General features: G+C 39.6%; 1 protein-coding gene across 5 annotated transcripts in view; it reads right to left on the bottom strand.

Annotated features, from left to right (window-relative positions):
• LOC120571354 (chromobox protein homolog 1-like) overlaps positions 1-19,097 on the bottom strand; it is a 91,570-nt gene that overhangs the window by 5,530 nt on the left and 66,943 nt on the right. For 3 of the 5 annotated variants that reach the window (XM_039820261.1, XM_039820267.1, XM_039820283.1), the window contains exon 3: positions 3,535-3,687. In XM_039820261.1, coding sequence (XP_039676195.1) covers positions 3,535-3,627 — 93 coding nt within the window. In that variant the 5' untranslated portion in view covers positions 3,628-3,687. Of the gene's footprint in view, positions 1-3,534; positions 3,688-7,401; positions 7,838-19,097 lie in introns of those variants that run through there. The other 2 variants (XM_039820274.1, XM_039820293.1) reach the window with 2 other exon arrangements.

Below are 19,097 nucleotides of genomic sequence, written 5' to 3' on the forward strand. Positions count from 1 at the left end.
CACAGCCAACTGAGTATCAAAATTATTAGCTTTTGTAACATACATAGAGGTTTAGAAATCTGACGTGAAGGTCACTAGTCTGCATAAGCTGAAAAGTGGTGTTACTGTAACTGTTAGAGGGTAAAACAACTTATACTGATTCCAGAGCGGAGCTATGCAATTCATTGAATTTTTAATAGTGATTACGATTTTGGCTTATTGAGTAAAAGAGGTAAAATCTGAAGAGTTTAAGACAATTTTCATATTTCAAAATGTTTACAATTTCAAGTAGTTGGAATGGTTATTTGAGTTGAATAATTGCAATATCGGTCCAAATTTTAATGCATTGGGAAATTGGTATTGACTAAAATATGCATGGGTTTATTTTAGATAGTAGATTGCTGAGTGTCATGTTATTGCTAAGCATCTGTCTAGTTTATACAGTAATGTTAAACAGATGAGGTTTAAAGAGGGGGGGTGTTGGACATAAGGATGACATCACTCCACTCAATGACAAAAACGCAAAAACGCAATGTATATTACTTCCTTTAAGAACAAATGCGACAAGGGCATTTTACATAAATAGTATTAATATTACTTGTATTGATTTCGGAGAAGTAAGAATGACTGTTGAATACAAGTCACCTACTGGTGGGGTAATTTTAGGAAAGCCTCAAGTGTTAGTAAAATTAATTCCAACAACGGAGTTTTGTAACTCTGGAAATGTTTTTTTTTCCAAATGTTAATCATGAGCATTTCCAATCAGCTCATCGACGGAGACACAGGTCTGCGTCTTCTTCATTGTATGATACTTCCACATCAAGTGATGATGAGGGTCCATGGGACAGGTGGATTGAAAGATGAGAAATTCAATGTAACAAGAGTTAAAATCATGTAGGAAACGATGAGGGATAAGTTTAGAACCATGCTATCATGACAAAGAATAATGTGGTCGCCCCAAAGATTCGGCTGGCAGCAATTCGATGAGGGGATCGCAGAGGAATTTTGTCCTGGTAAAGAAACAGCCACCAGGTTTTCGCCTCTGCCATGATTAAGCATTGTTATCATTTTATGTACTCTGTAACTAATATATTCTTATATAATCATCATTTGAAATGTATTTAATGTGTATTCCATATGCTAAGATCATTTCCTATCACAGTATATTGCATGTTAGACTGAATCTCAACCATGATAAAAAAAGGGAGGATTGATAGGTTTGGTATGTGTGCATGCAAATGTTTGAATGTATCTTATCTATTCTAAGGAGTTTCTAGAGAACAGTCAGTTTAAGATGATATGGTCTCATAGTGAAGCCTAGCTTAGAATGTGTGAATCTATTATGAGTTTGGGTACAACTTTCACACAGAGGAATTGGAGCCAGGAATGTGAGAATCTATTAGGAACATCAGCCATAAAAGGTGTAGTTTGAGAGTAAAACTTGTGCACTGAAATAGATGTCTCATGCTGTGTAAGCACAAAAAGAGTTTAAAAGGTATTCACTATGATGTACATGTGGTTCATCCTTGGGCAGACGTGTCTGTATGCTCATGGTTGTCCCAGTGTCATGAAAGTTTGTTCACTGTTTAAATAAAGCTGCACTTGATTTGTAATCATCGGACTGGTCGTCATCTTTGAGGTCTCCCAACATCATTTCTGAGTCATCACCCGATATCAGTGTTTGTTTGTTTGTTTGTTTGTTTGTTTGTTTGTTTGTTTGTTTGTTTGTTTGTTTGTTTGTTTGTTTGTTTGTTTGTTTGTTTGTGTGTGTGTGTGTGTGTGTGTGTGTGTGTGTGTGTGTGTGCGTGTGCGTGTTAAAGCTGAGCTGCTGTCTGTCAACATGCAGATGGCGTTTCTTCTATCGGGGTGAAAATGTTCCACCTAAACAAGTTCCTTCCTGAGAATATTTTGCAGAGCCAAAGTCGTTGCGTCCGGAGCTTAGCGCAGCCCAAGACGATTGTGATTGGTTTACAGAAATGCAAACAAGCCAAAGTGTTTTTTCTCCTATCCCAGAATGTCTGAGTAAGTGCATGTGTGAGACCGATCGTTGATGTGTCAGAACAAAGGAACAAACTATTCTAAACCGTTCAGGAACCAGACTTGAAAAGTCGAGCCTCCGAAAGAAGCAATAAATCCTGACAGATGAATCAGTAAACTTGAACGGTAAACAACCCCCATACTAAATTGTATGGGGGTTGTTCTGAACTGGCTGAGAATCTATCTACATAACAGGCAACAGTTTGGGAAGATGGGTGAAAACATGGGCTTAATCTTAGCACAGTGTTTCCATTTCAGCTCAGTGTGAGAGTCTTTACTGCGTTTAGCTGTCCTTTTTGGCCACTCTGCTTTCTCTCCTCTCCGTTGATCTATTCCACAGACAGTTCAGAAAGCTCTATACTCAATAACGTAAAAAAGAAAAAAAAAAAGTTTGTCTAATCCACTATCTAGGTTTTGTGAAATAGCCCTCTGTTACTTTAGAGTAGTTGTTGTGTCCAGGGGGCTATTGCACATAACCAGAATAAGGGATTAAGCCGGGATATTCCAGTTATCCTGGATGAATTTAACCTTGACTCGGTTTCACAAAAGCAGAGGCAGATAAGTTATAAGTTACTATATAGTTAAGTTCATATTGTTGTTGGAAGTTTGATGAATATATTACTGCAGTTGTTGAGATAATTAGCAGTCCTTCCAGAAAAATGCGGAGTTTTTTTGTGACTGTTGCGGGCAAAAATCCTTGATTATGCGGCACGTTTTGTTTTTTAAAATGCAATGGAATATGCGGGATTTTTATGCAATGAAATTGCGGGAACTTGCAAAAATTGCAGGAACTTGCAAACACTGCGGTTTGATGAAAAAGAGAAAAAAAGTGATTCCCCAACACACTCGATGTTCACGTCGCTTAATTACGTCACTTCATAACGTTCCCATGGCAACAGGGGAAAATGGCTACTCTTGTGTGAAGTAAACGCAACATTTTTCAACTTTCTGTTAAGATATATTATGTGACATTTTTGCAAAAAAAATGCAGGGATTATGAATTCATGCAAGCCACGCATATTTTGCGCGGAAATCGGCAATTTATGCGGGTAAAGTGCAGCGTATTTGAAAAAATGCGGCCTACGTTCAGTAGCCAAAGTCTTAATGCCTAATTCTGATATTTTGCTCAGATCAGATTTTTTGTTTGGCTGTTCACATTACCTTTTAAAATGTGTAAAGTTAGGGAGGTTATGGAGGAAGTAAACATTTTCGCTTTTATTTCAAAATGTTTGTGTATGGCAGCCATAACATTAATGAGCAGGTGCTGAGGATGAGAAGAATGAAGAGAAAGAGAGCTGCTGCTCACTCTTCTTTTATTATATCAACCTAGTCTCTCCTCCTCTGCCTGACTCGACCTAGTCTCTCCTCCTCAGCCTGGTCTCTCCTCCTCAGCCTGACTTGGTCTTCGTGAAACGCACCAAGCCAGGGTGCACAGATTAGTCTATGTCAAGCCTCACTTCATCAGTTATCCTGGATTTATAAAGTCTACTTTTGTGTGATACACCCCTGAACACTGACCTGAACATGGCTGGTATCAGAGTCCCAGTCTGCTGCTGGTCTTCTGGGGACCTTGTTGCTCCGCTGCTCCTGGTTCTGGTTGTCCTCCTCCATTCTTCTCTTGTCCTGAAATCCAGCAGATGTCCACTGGGGCTGCTGGACTCACTCTGGATTCTGTTCAGTACAAATCAAAGCACGCAGAGATATTCAGGAGCTGCTGTCTCCTCTCCTTTTCCTCACATCCACACACAACTAAAACAACAGTCGGCAAACTCAAAGCAGCGGCTGGAAAACTGTTCCATTTCCTTCCTCGCTACACAATGAACTCGGAGTAGTTTGGAGAAAACAGCATTATATTAAACTGTGAATAAATCTAAACAACCACACAATAAAAGGTCAACATTTCTTTAAATTAAATTCACTCAGAGCATTTCAGGAAAAAAAACTCAATAAAAAGTGATTTTGCCGACACTAGATATCAGTCCAAAGCTCCCCACTATATGTGATTAAAGTGCTGCGAGCTGTAAGTTCACCACTTCTACAGAAGGCCGAAGATGACGTCATCTCGTAGACAGCTGTCTTCCTGTCTCACTCAGACTCCGTTGTTTAGGTGTGCTAACTTACACTAACAACTTTACTGTCCTCAATCTGAACTCGGTGCAGATCAAACACCAGAACTCTGGTCCGCTTGAAAACGGGGGTCCCGGTTCAGGTGGGAACGCGATCCGACCCAAACACAGGAAGTGGACCAAAAACAGAACTTTTACTAGCCTGCAGTTTACACCTTTCACACAGTTTACAGACTTAAACAGGGCTCTACATTAAGGCTTGTCCGCTTGTCCGGGACAAGTGGATTTTTTGTAGGGCAAGTGGAAGAGAAATTGACTTGTCCCACTGGACAAGTTAAAACTCAAACAAACTAAAATGCCATGTTAGTTCACGTCATGTGCCACTCATTACGTCTATGTTACTGATTTGAAACGATAATTTCTTTCCCCCCCAATCCCGGTCAGCGGACCGCTAACGTTAGACCCAGCCCCCTGTTCAGCTCGTTCTCTGTAAGCAATGCAGCATGAAAGCACTGTGAACCTGCCGGTGTTAGTTAGCTAACGTTAGCTTGCTAACTCCGCCTTAACGTTACCTCCTCGCCACATCGTTGACAGAAAAGGAGAGACCCGGTGCCGGTGCCTTAACCACTGTTATCTACCGGATCGAATAGCAACGCGGTGCCCACTGAAATGCCTGCGCTTCTCTCGGATGCTCCGAAAACGGACGTTAGGGGCAACCTAAACATCGCCGCATGTTACGCTAGTTAACACTACACTCAACAGCAAGTAACGTTAGCCTACCGTTAACTAGCAGCTGGAGTAAACAGTCAAAATGCTGACAGCTAAACGGTGTAAAAGTGTGTCTGTATTTCACTGGAGAGGAACATATGACAGTGTGCAACTGCTGTTGTCGGAAAAACACAGATGTTGCAGATGTCTTGAAATTCGCCCCGCCAGCGTCGTGCTGCATTCAAAGTTGTTGTAAAATACCCTTTTCCTATCCAGTGGTTGTTTTTGTCATTTAACAGGAACTTACTGGTGAAATAAGTTATTGTTATAAGTTATTGTTGTTACATTTTTAATGAATCATTTAATTTTGCCTTAGCAATAAACAAGCCGTTCTATAATGTCGTTTTTTTTGCTCCTTTTTGAAAAAAAATAATAAAAATATGCAGATTAAATATCAGGTAATAATCAACTGTAAAGTAGCTACACCTTTCTAAAAGGATCCTTTCGGTAAATCAGCCTCTGCCGGGTAGAAATTTTCTGAAATTGTATAAAAAAAAGTTAACACCAACATTTAGTGGCAAAATCCATTGTTATGTCTACAAAATTAGTTTAGATATAGTAGAAGTTCAAGTCACCACAACCTCTGGTCAAAATATTGACTTTTTATCTCAGAATATAAACTAAGAATCTCAAAGTAATGAGAAAATGTCAAATATTGACTTAGAATCTCAATATATTGGCTTAGTATCTCAATATATAAATTTATCTCAAAATATTGACTTAGTATCTCAATATTGACTTAATATCTCACTATATTTGTTCAGTATCTCAATATATTGATTTATCTCAAAATATTGACTTAATATCTAAATATATTGACTTATCTCAAAATATTGACTTAGTATCTCAATATATTGACTTAATATCTCACTATATTGGTTCAGTATCTCAATATATTGATTTAACTCAAAATATTGACTTAGTATCTCAATATATTGACTTACTAACTCAGAATATTGACAAAGAATCTCAAACCAATAACTTACAATCTCAATATATTGACTCAATATCTCAAAGTATCGACTTAGTATCTCAATATATTGACTAAGTAACTTAGAATATTGACTAGGAATCTGAAAGTAATGACAAACTATAAAATATTGACTTAGAATCTCAATATATTAACTTCTGCACACCGGCGTGCAACATATTACTTTGTATTATGGAGTCTGGAGATCCTTTTTTCTTGTTGAATGGGAAATCTATTGGTGGGGCCTTGGTTTGTTTTCTACTGTTTCAACAGAATTGTATTAATGTTGATAGTGTTTGGATGCTTTCAACGGTTTGTTCAAATTCTTCATTAGCAAAACATTTTTATAAAATGATGAATCTTTACCCGGACAAGTGACTTTTATGCATGGACAAGTGAAACGTAAATGTACTTGTCCGAAGGACAAGTGCCTCAAAAAGTTAATGTCAAGCCCTGTTAAATATCTGGTTTAAGGGATGAGAACTTTCAGAAAATGTCTACATAGCAATATGTAGAGTCCATCATGACAGAATACTGGAGCCATGGATGAAGACTAGACCAGTTTGTTCCCATCAATGTGGTTGGGAATATATTCAAGTTGGGCTGTACTGCTACATCATTCTTGAACTTGCTGATATCTGTACAAAGATGGACAGTAAACTTGAGCACAACTACAACATGTATTTACTTATGCATGTACTGTATATCTGCATGTATTTCAAAATGTAGGCCAAGTATTTACTTTAAAAAAAGAAAGAAACCGAGCCATATTGACACAAATAAGAATTAACAGCAGAAAGCAGCATTTTAAGGACACCCAGCAGGCCTACCATTACATTGTAATTGCACTGCTTTGCAAATAGTAAGAACCTTCTTTATCCCAGACCTGATGGGGCAGTACTTGATCCACATGGATCCACTTGCTGTCCCTCTGGCTGTTCCTCTCTCTGTCCCTGTAGGTTTTCTTCCTCCTCACCCTCTTCTTCATCCTCCTCACCCTCTGAATCTCCCTCTCTGTGTCAGAGCCCTCCCTTTCATCACATGCCCTCTCTCCAACCTCCCCAGACTCCTCTGGCTCTCCCTCTTCCTGCTCCTCAACACCTTCATTTGTTTCTTTTCACTTTTTGGTTTCCTGGGGCTAAAAAGGACGCTATGTCCCTTCCTCGTTTCATGACAACTATTAGAAGAAGAAAAAACGGAGGGGCATGCATTACATTTCGTTTCCTAACCATCCCTCCCTACTTAACACGGGCAGATAGCCTGTTGATTACTTTACTCAAATGGATTTATTATCGCGATGCAACAGCCAAGATGGATGAAGTCCCGTGGTTAACATCCCAGCATTGTGTAGTCCTAGCAACGAGACTGACATTTGGATATTCGCTTCTGCTTCGTTGAGTTTGTTTAGATATGATTAAGTTTCTAAACATATCGAGAGCAGACATTTCCAAACTTGATTGCATTCTCAGTGTGAGGAACAAAAGGAACCCGGTTATGAGCAGCAGCAACAACAACAACAACAACAACAACAACAACAACAACAACAACAAGTCCCTTCCGAGATGAAATGGTTGATCTTACCAACAGGAGAACTCGGAGCGCCTCTGCTCTCTCCAAGAGGAGTTGCTGTCTCATTCACCGAGCACCACCACACGCTGCACGCTAAATAACTGTTCACGTTAGTTGATATCTGTGGTATCGTAGACTGTATGTAACGTTAGTCTGTTTAACGTTAGACTATCGTAGGACTCAATGATGCCTTCAAGTGGACGGAACAGCTGCTGAGATGCTAACAGTGTAGCTAGCTAGGTTAGCATTTGCTACCAGCGTCCTCCTGATGTTCTTCCAACGCTTTCAGTGTTGGAGCCTGAAGAAGTCCGACATCTGTACAGGCAGCTGCATAGTGCTATCTAATAAAGTTATATCTGCGGTGAGTTACACTGACGTTACCACTGGAGACTAATGGGTCAAGTCAACCACTGAATGCTCTAGGCTAGTGTTTGGGTGCGCAGCTCTAATTTACCCGTGTAGAACGTTGCGTCGCACATTAGTTCCGCCTTTGGCGCTATTATATTGGCTGAACATGAGCATGTTAGTCTCATAACATGTACATTCAAATAATAATAATTCCAAATAGGAATACTTACTAAAACTTAATTAAAGAACATGAAACATAGATTTTCCTGCATCAACAAAATCCATAGAGTCAGTCCTGTCACGTCACGATCAGTTCTATTACACATCCCATTATGATATAAAAATGGACTATTTAAGAAATTATTCATGAATTAATCTCTTTAAATGTGTACATGAAGGCGGGGGTATATCTCCACTATTGCATATTTGTAAAAATGTGGGATGTAAAGGAAGATTTTTTACAATCGTATGAGTAGCTGGTGGTTATTCTGTGCTTACCATCCACTGAAATTAACCACAAAGTCACATGTTTCTTATATGAGTTACAAAACCATGTCAGATACAATCAGGGACATGTGATCAATAAGAAAATGCTATTTGTATCAAAGAAAGTCATAAGGAAACCTTTCTAACATTTAGAAATGTATCTGTGACAGGGCCTGACATTTTAGGGGGTGAAAAATGTCTTTTATTCAGGCATAGAGACTTGCTGAGATGGCACGATATCCGTTTCTCATAGCTTAACATGTCCTTCATATGGCTTAATGTTCGGATAAAAAAAAAAAATCTTTTTCCTTCCATGATTTTTAGAAGTGGAAATATACCTTTCTGGTAGACTGTCCCATTCACCTGAGTGTGTGTGTGTGTGTGTGTGTGTGTGTGTGTGTGTGTGTGTGTGTGTGTGTGTGTGTGTGTGTGTGTGTGTGTGTGTTTACGTGGCGCTCTGTCTTCTTAAAACCATTCTTATACTGTCTATGTTTAAAATTTAAAAACAATTTCATGATTATTAAATATTATAAAACATAGAGAATAAATAGATACCAAATGTTCCAACAACAATCACCACTCTTGTTTGGTTGAAATAAACCCTTAATTCACCCATTTACATGTGGAGATATGCTGGCTCTATACACGCTAAAAGTCCTGATTATTTACATGGAGTCTGATGGAAATATGCTGGCTCTATACACACTAAAAGTCCTGATTATTTACATGGAGTCTGATGGAAATATGCTGGCTCTATACACGCTAAAAGTCCTGATTATTTACATGGAGTCTGATGGAAATATACTGGCTCTATAAACTCTAAAAGTCCTGATTATTAACATGGAGTCTGGTGGAGATATGCTGGCTCTATACACGCTAAAAGTCCTGATTATTTACATGGAGTCTGGTGGAGATATACTGGCTCTATAAACTCTAAAAGTCCTGATTATTTACATGGAGTCTGGTGGAGATATGCTGGCTCTATACACGCTAAAAGTCCTGATTATTTACATGGAGTCTGGTGGAGATATGCTGGCTCTATACACGCTAAAAGTCCTGATTATTTACATGGAGTCTGGTGGAGTTTGGTGATGGTGATTTCGGGGCTGTTTCATGTTAAACTAAAAGGATCTTACTCTTTAACTAAAAGCTCTATCTCTGTAGGGATCCTTTCATAATGTTGTCAGACACTTAGAATAATAATCGGAGTCTGTCAGCGGCCACAACAGAACTTTTAGTGGATGGAAACTTTACCTTTTAATTAGGAGTTTAAACACAGACACAACAGGAAGAATAAATCCATCAAATCAAGTCACAAATAATCAGCATGTGGCCTTGTTTTATTTCATTCATTTTGCATTGAGTTGTTCCACATTGCCAGACATTTAAACAATCTAATCATTGATGTTATTTTACAAGTCAGATGAATAAATCAGCTGTTTACTATCTGACCTGGGGCCTCATTTATAAAACTGTGCGTAGATTCTATTCTGAGCCTCACGCTCCTCCCAAGGTCGTCCCATATTTGTCCTAATAAGGTCCATGTTAATCAATCAATGAATATTCCAGCCTTGAAAGGAGCCCTCGATCACCAATCACGAAACGGAAAAATGGGGAAAAAACACGATTCAGTGATTGTGAGAGGGATGTGCTCCTAACTGAGGTAGAACATCAAAACAAAATCCTGTTTGGAAGCTGTAACCCTTGTGTGGTGTTCATATTGTTGTTACACAGCCTTAATACTTAACAGATTTAGCTCAATTACCAATGATATACATCATTTATTGTTCATATTTGCCATTTACCCCTGTGAGATCACATTTATGATCATGTGATCATTTTCGTTTTTTGTGAGAAAGGAAATTAAATTATTAAAAAGGTAAAAAATAGAAACAAGATTTTGGATCATTATTGGTGCAAAACAGGTGAAAGTGCTTGAAATGTGACAATTTGGTAACTTGTATGGTAACTGTGTGGGAATAGCAGGTGCAGAAAGACAACATTCCCACACACAGACACCTACAATCAGACACGACCACATAAAGACACACAGACACAGACACACACACACACACACACACACACACACACACACAGATACACATCAAACAAACAACGCATTTCCCGGGGAGAGACAGGGGAGAGCAGCGGAGGAAAAGAGCATTTCCTCCGCTGCGCGGTGTGAGAGGATCCCCTGCCTGTCCCCGTTGCTGGCAGCCCCTCGCCGGGCGCCGCGACCGGCTCTGGGTCGGTTTAGCAAGAACGGGATTGTTGGGTTCAGGAAAACAAAAACTGGGTTAGGTTCAGAAAACGGGCATACCATCGGAGTGCACTAAAACGCAATCTACAAAACCTTGGGAGCATTACGCACGATCACACGTGTGGTCAAAAGTTTGCGGAAAAGTGGGAACATTTTTACGCATGGAAACTCTTTATAAATCCCGACTATTGCGAGGAATGTTGCGACGACAAATTTCACCCTGCTTCACGCAACTTTTTCTTGCGTAACAGGTTTTATAAATGAGGCCCCTGGTGTGTTTCCTGCTGCTCCATTATTCTTAAGTGTCCTCTGGAAACAGTTTGCTTTCTATTTTCTGACTTTGTATGACATCATCAGTGTCTTTGCTTTCAGTCTGAACACACCTCAACAGATTTAAAACCACATTCAGTCACAGAAGATACAAACAGGGAATATAACATGTCAGAAGAAGATTATTAAATGAAAAGTTCACACTTCTCTCTCTCTCTCTCGCTCTGTGTGTGTGTCTCTATCTCTGTCACTCTCTCTCTCTCTAACAACAGAATGAACAGATGATACATAGGCTGTGAATATGTTACTTTTCACATTCAATTTTATGAGGAGAACTCTGAAGAAAATGTTTTTTACCCATTTATTTGTGTCATAAATTGTAACACTGTTTTCCTCCCAAAATATGTATCTGTGTGTTAAATATCATTTTTGGATAACTCTCTTATCAATACATTACGGTAATAGTGTTGGTTGTTATATTTCAGGTATTACGGTTTCTCATACTGCATGTATGCCAGTTCACTTGTGTGTAATGATGGAGACGGATGAACAGAGCCGTGCACATGTATGGAATAAATAACGATAGAAAACAAACGCTCCGCTTAAACTTTCACGTCAAGTTCAAGTCAGTTAACTTAACACCCCCCATCCATGTTTTTCACAAATCACACCCTTCACACACATTTTATACTTTTTAATCCTCAATTCAAACTGCAAAGTAAAATATTGTTGAGGAGTCATTCTGCAGCAAAAATTGCCAAAAAGTGATCGTAGCTCCTAGCTTGTGTTTGAACGGTTGTTTCTGAAGAGAAGATGAGCGCGAGCAAACAAGACACATGTTCATGTCTTAATCATCAAATAATCAATGAACGGCCTATTTTAGAACTGTTTTCTATATAGGGGCGTAACCGGATATAAGGCATAGAATAGAAGATACTACAGTCAAACGTTTGACTGGGGTTGCGTTATGTTACTAGATGCTAAAGGGAATGTCAACTAAACAGTCAGATAAAGTCAAACTTTATTAAGCGTTCTGACAACTCCGTTCACTCCCATGGTAACGTTGTTCAAACGTTAATGTGCATATTAACAATATCTCCCAGCCTTGCTCACTCTTCTCCCAAACGTGGAGGGGAACTTTTCCCTGATTCAGTAAACACGTAGTAAAAGAAACAGTCTGTTACCACTAAATCAAACGTTAGTGCATAACTCAACACAGTTGAGACTGATATATCAGCCCAGGCATCCACGATCTGTTGGCAGATAGTGGCGTAAGTCGCCCGGCGCTGTCTCCCCGTCTCAGTGAACGTGTGTTAACCTTCTGTCATCCACTGCTCCCACGCAGCTCGCAGTCTAGCTTTGAACGCCCTGTTGACGCCAATATCTAGCGGCTGGAGTTCTTTAGTTAATCCACCCTGAATGACGGCAAACTCCGAATTAGTTTGCTTCACTTGTTTTTTGACAGCATCGGTGATATGGAGTCGTAGATCAATAGACGGAGCTGTGTGCAAGCGGTGCGGCTTTGTAGTTTACCAGTCGTACTGAAACATTTTATTATTATAAAATTGTTTTTATTGGTTTTTCATACTGAAACATATTGACAGAGCGCCCTGAGAGTATGGATCAACCAATTAACCCATATATAAGGCGCTCCGGACTACATTTTGAGAAAATTAAAGGCTTTTAAGTGCGCCTTAGGGCCGGGACACATATAGCCGACGGCCGACCGTTGACAGAAAACCCCGTCGATATGATCAGTCGCGTCCCCGAGGTCCAAAAAACTGCCACAGAACAGACCAAAAAGACGAGAGGAGACAAGACGTAATACATCTCTATAACAGCAGGCGACGCTAATCTGTAATGTTGCCCAAGAAATGAAAACCGGCAGAAGTATTCAAAGTAAAAGTACTCACTGTGTACATTTCAGAGTGTGAAATTATGGAGCCTTCAAGGTTCTGAAAGATGATATATTTTCTAAGTCTTATTCTGGTGTGCAACATGATTAAAATGATAGATTTTTAAAGCCTTCAGTCTGAAATATTAGTTCCTCCAGCAAATGTGAATGCCTGAAACTGTCTTTTTTTCCAATTTACAGCATTAAAATGCATTAATTTTTTCTAGCGAGTCAGCTTCCAGTAAGATTCCAGTTCCCTCCAAACAGTGGCCTAGGTTTTAACAGCCACTCTGCTCCAACTCCTCTTTAACACAACTAAAGACATTTAATGATAGAGCCAACACTGTCAGCTGCTCCCATTGTTCACCTTCCTCTAAAATATTAGAAACACTAAAGCAGAACCAGAAAAGCCAACACGGTAGAAATGTAGTGGAGCTTCATTATTTCGGAGAGTTTCCCTCTGATATTCTGTCCAATCAACAAGCGACTGCTTCCACCACGTGACGTGTGTTTCCACTGTTTGCTGCGTTTGATAAAGTGCAGTGTGACGCAAACCGAACCAAATGAAAAATGCAACAATGTTACAACTTCAGCCCCGAATCTCACCGAGCCCACCGAACTACAGAGGAGCAACTAACGGAGCAGACTGTTGCTCAGCAACGAGCGCAGATCGATAGAGTTCAGTGGCGCAGATATTTCATACGTTAGTATTATTCATATTTTAAAGACATTCATATTAATTAGGACAGTTTCCACTTTTGCAAATGTTTTGCACAACTTCACCTTCTTCTTCACATTGAAGTCTGCAATTCAGTGTAGGGACAGCTTTTCAGAAAACCTTTAAATATTCCACTTTAGTATCATACATGTTTGGTGTTATTTAACATGTTAAAGAAATGGAAACTAATTAATAATATTCCAACTTTTCCAACTATTCTTACTGCTTCACCTTCTTTCACATTAAAGCCAGCAATCTATTTAAACTTTAGTAATTTAGCTTTTCAGCATTCACAAGCATTTTCTGCAGGAAATGCATTTTCTAGTTACTTTTCAGATGAGTTTTTACCCTTCCTTCATGTTTGTGATAAACTGAAGTATGATGTCATAGGAGTGTCATAAAAAAGAATAAACCTGTAAAATAAGAAGAAACTAAATGTCAAAGTTCAATTCAGTTTATTTAAGAAGAAGACAGATCAAATTAATAAAACAAATGATTATACATGGGTTAAACATCTTATTTTGAAGCTAGTGACAGTCTGCTGATTTAAGCCTTGATACAATTTAAACAGGTGAGTTATATAAACAGTTGTTATGAAGTGTGAAATTAGCTTCATAGACCAAAACTGTTTTTTTGTACCAGGCTGTAAACATTTATATATTTCTGATGTAAAGTCTGGATTTTTCCACATGGGGGTCTATGGGGAATGATGCGAGGAACTGTTCAGTGACACACATAACAAAAATCATTTTCAGCATCTTACTGAGATATTCATAATCACTCAAATAAAACAAACATACATAACCTGACACAAGCTAGCATTAGCTCAATTCAGTCACTTAACTTCCTGTTAGCTTAAAAGAAGGATTAATGTTACATTTTGTGATATTAAATTCAAGACTTTAGTAATAGTATAATATTGTAAACCCCTTTGAGATCACATTCATGATCATATGATAATTTTCGTTTTTTGTGAGAAAACAAGGACATTCAATTATTAGAGAGGTAAAAAATAGAAACAAGAATTTTGATCATTATTGGTGCTTATTTCTTAGAACTTAATCAAAACAAGTGAGAGTGCTAGAAATGTAACAATTTGGTAACTTTTTGTGGGAATAGCAGGTGCAGATAGACAACATTCCCACACACAGACACCTACAATCAGACACGAACACATAAAGACGCACAGACACAGAGAAACACACACACACACACACACATCAAACAAACAGCGCATTTCACGGAGACAGGCAGGGGAGAGCAGCGGAGGAAAAGAGCATTTCCTCCGCTGCACGGTGTGGGAGGATGCTGGCAGCCCCTCGCCGGGCACTGCGACCGGCTCTGGGTCGGTTTAGAAAGAACGGGATTGTTGGGTTCAGGAAAACAAAAACTGGGTTAGGTTCGGAAAACGGGCATACCATCGGAGTTCACTAAAACGCAGTCTACAAAACCTTGGGAGCGTTACGCACGATCACACGTGTGGTCTAAAGGTTGCAGAAAACTGAAACAAAATTCTTTATAAATACCGACTATTGCGAGGAATGTTGCGACGACAAATTTCACCCTGCTTCACGCAACTTTTTCTTGCGTAAAGGAGGCCCCTGGTCAGCCTTCAATGTGGAGAGAAGATCAGAAAATAACAACACAGCTATCAGGGCATGAGGAGGAGGCAGGAGGAAACAGCTTGGCTTGGAAACATGTTCACAACGAGGCAGTGTGAATGAGCTGGTGTCTTTTAAGGTGACTACTCCGAGAAAACATTTTCCCACATCGTTCACACCAGTACGGCTTCTCTCCAGTGTGAATGAGCTGGTGTGTTTTAAGGTTACTACTCCGAGAAAACATTTTCCCACATTGTTCACACCAATATGGCTTCTCTCCAGTGTGAATGCGTTGATGTGTTTTAAGGGCACCGCTCTGAGAAAAGGTTTTACCACATTGATCACAGCTGTACGGCTTATCTCCAGTGTGAATGCGTTGATGTCTTTTAAGGACCCCACTCTCAGAAAAGGTTTCCCCACATTGTTCACACCAGTATGGCTTCTCTCCAGTGTGAACACGCTGGTGAGATTTAAGGTTACTACTCTGAGAAAATGTTTTACCACATTGATGACAGCTGTAAGGCTTTTCTTCAGTATGAATACGTTGATGTTTTTTTAGATTACTCTGTCGTGTGAAAGCTGCCCCACATTGATCACAGCTGTGTAGATTCTCTCCAGTGTGAACTCTCTGATGAATCTTTAAATATCCAGATGTTGTGAAGGATTTGTCACAGTGTTGACAGTGGTGACGTTTGGGTCCCTCTCCTCCTCTCTGTTTCTATAGCAACAGACAAACAGAGAGAGAGAGAGAGTTATTGAACAACCTTCTTAAACCCTGGACTTGCTAGTTATTAGGGCAGCACGATATGAGGAAAATATGCAATATATGCTGTAACGTTGTTGAATATCGCAATAATTATACAACTTGTGATAAATAAACCGATATTAAAATTAGAGCCCGACCAATATATCGGCCGATATGAGCTAATTGCATTTAAATCGGCATCAGCGTTTATAACGGCCGATGAAACATGAGAAACAGAGTCTCATGCTTCACTCATGTTATGAGTGTTGCATAGTTTGCCCACCAGAGGGAGGTCTGCAACTCCCCAGTTGACAACAGCGCCAGAAATCCACTACAGAAGAAAGTTATCAGCCAAGCCAGTGGCAGAGCATTACACCCGGCAGCAAAATTATGAATCCCACTATGGCCACGCCAAGACCCGCCCTACGAAGCAGCTCGATTGGTTGGGGTTAGGCATTTCACCTCGAGTGGTTAAAGTGATGGTTGAATAACTCAACCATAGGGTTCCTATTTTTGCAAATAATTTTCTTGAAAATGATGGGAGAGTTATAGCCTAGCGTTATCAGCTGAATAGCTAAACGCGCGAGGGCTAATGGACCCACGTTTGTATCTTGTAAGTTACCCCACTAATAATGCCCGAAATGATACCAAACGTCTACAAGTAGTACAAATAGGTTATGCTCTCATAAAACGATGGATTGGAAAGTTTGTAAGTACACCAGAAATTTATGAACACTTGCCTGCTCTCTTCAGCTCTCTGTTGCTGCTGCTGCTACCTGCAGTTAGACGAGTGCTTAGGGCCGTCTACAAATTACTACACCGAAAAGAGATACAACAAAAATATTTATTAATTTAATGATTAAATAAGGTAATGTCTCGGTATCATTTCGGGCATTATTAGTGGGGTAACTTACAAGATACAAACGTGGGTCCATTAGCCCCTGCGCTAAGCTATTCAGCTGATAACGCTACTCTAGCTAACTCTCCCAATGTTCGACCCAGGTGAAAAAAGCTTCTGGGGGGGTGTTTGCCTCGAGGTCATGGTGCAAAGGACCCTAGGGTGAATTACTCCGAACCATCACTTTAAGGTTAGGGTTAGGGGATTGGTCAGGGGATAGGACCAGAACATGTAAGCAAGGACGCCTGGCCAATAGTAGTGTGTCAATGCTATTGAAGGGCGGGTCTTAGTCTTAGTCTTAGGCCATAGTGGGAAAAAAAATATCGCGTCCGGGACAACTGGATTTTTTGTAGGGCAAGTGGAAGAGAAATGTACTTGCCCCACTGGACAAGTTAAAACTCAAACAAAATAAAATGCCATGTTACCTCACGTTATGTGCCACTCATTACGTCTATGATTTGAAAAGATACTTTTTTTTTTTCGCAATCCGGGGCAGCGGACCCAGCGGTAGCCGGTCAGCGGGCCGCTCACGTTAGACCCAGCCCGCTAACGTTAGACCCAGCCCGCTAACGTTAGACCCAGCCCGCTGTTCAGCTCATTCTCTGTAAGCAATGCAGCATGAAAGCATGGCGAACCTGCCGGTGTTAGTTAGCTAATGTTAGCTTGCTAACTCCGCCTTAACGTTACCTCCTCGCCACATCGTTGACATAAAACGAGAGACCCGGTGCTAATACGGCACCGGTGCCTTAACGACCGTTATCTCCCGGACCGAATAGCAACACAGATCTCGGTGCCACTGAAATGCCTGCGCTTCTCTCTGATGCTCCGAAAACGGACATTAGAGGCAACCTAAACATCGCCGCATATCACGGTAGTAAACACTAGCTACTCTTGGCAGCAAGTAACGTTAGCCTACCGTTAGCTAGCAGCTAGAGTAAACACTATTAAAATGCTGACAGATAAACGGTGTAAAAGTGTGTCTGTCTGTATTTCACTGGAGAGGAACGTATGACAGTGTGCAGCTGCTGTTGTCGGAAAAACACAGATGTTGCGTTCACTTGAAATTGGCCTCGCCATACTCGTGCTGCATTCAAAGTTGTTGTAATATACCCTTTTCCCATCCAGTGGTCGTTTTTGCCGTTCTATAATGTCGTTTTTTTTGTGCTCCTTTTTGAAACAAATAAATATGCGGATTAAATATCAGGTAATAATCAACTGTAAAGTAGCTACACCTAAAGGATCCCTAAATCATCCTCTGCTGGGTAGAAATTTGTGAAATTGTAAAAAGAAAAAAAAGAAAAAAGTTAACACCAACATTTAGTGGCAAAATCCATTGTTATGTCTACAAAATAATTTTAGATATAGTATAAGTTCAAGTTTAAGTCACCACTACCTCTGGTCAAAATATTGACTTCGTATCTCAGAATATAAACTAAGTAAAATATTGACTTATAATCTCAATATATTGACTTAATATCTCAAAATATTGGTTCAGTATCTCAATATATTGACTTAGTAACTCAGAATATTGGCTAAGAATCTCAAACCAATGAGAACATTTAAAATATTGACTTACAATCTCAATAAATTGACTCAACATCTCAAAGTATCGACTTAGTATCTCAATATATTGACTTAGTATCAAACCAGTTTCAACTGGAAGTAAGTAAAAGTGTTAAATGTTTAAAACCAGACTGTTTTTTGATCATTAAAAAATATATACTTTTGATGTGCAATTGTTTAGTCATTGAGACTGTAATCTAAGGCTTTTTTTTAACATAATCCCTTCTGGAAAATAGTTTATACAGCCCACATACATAGAACAGGCAGATATTTTGCTATTGAATGTTGTGTAAGTGCAGTTTATAGGAAACGGGTCTAATATCCAGTTTATTTTCAAAATCAAAATATCGGCTTATAAATCGGCTCTTTTCAAGTTAATATCGGCATCGGCCCTCAAAAATCCATATCGGTCGGGCTCTACTCAAAACAAGTTTCCTTTTTATTTTTAAAGAACTATACAAAAGAAATTGCAACCTTTATTGCAATTTTTATAAAAGCTCCCACGAAATCAAGCATTTTTGGGCCGCAACAATCTCAAATAAAGAGATCCTGGAGGGACTGCCCTTGTGTGTTTTTTCATGTGTTATGGTCCACTTTCACCAGTGTTTTTCTGTTGTTGTGGTGCACGTAGGACCCCGGACACCGGACCCCTATGCATGATTACCAAGGCGGGCCCCCCCTACTACAGCACATGATGACGGCACAATGTCCCCGAGTAGGCTACCATGAATAGGACAGGATAGGATCATAGAGACACAGCAAGTCCGGTTTTTCACCTTTTATGAGCAAAAAAAACTGGCTGGTAAAAAGTCACTGTGGCAGGTGGATTTAAAAATCCACCTGCCACAGTGACTTTTTGGTGTTTGATGAATATATTACTGCAGTTGTTGAGATAATTAGAAAAGGCTGATAAAGTTGCCAAATG

Source organism: Perca fluviatilis, chromosome 2 (genome assembly GCF_010015445.1).
Source record: "Perca fluviatilis chromosome 2, GENO_Pfluv_1.0, whole genome shotgun sequence".
In the NCBI taxonomy this organism is placed as follows: domain Eukaryota; kingdom Metazoa; phylum Chordata; class Actinopteri; order Perciformes; family Percidae; genus Perca; species Perca fluviatilis.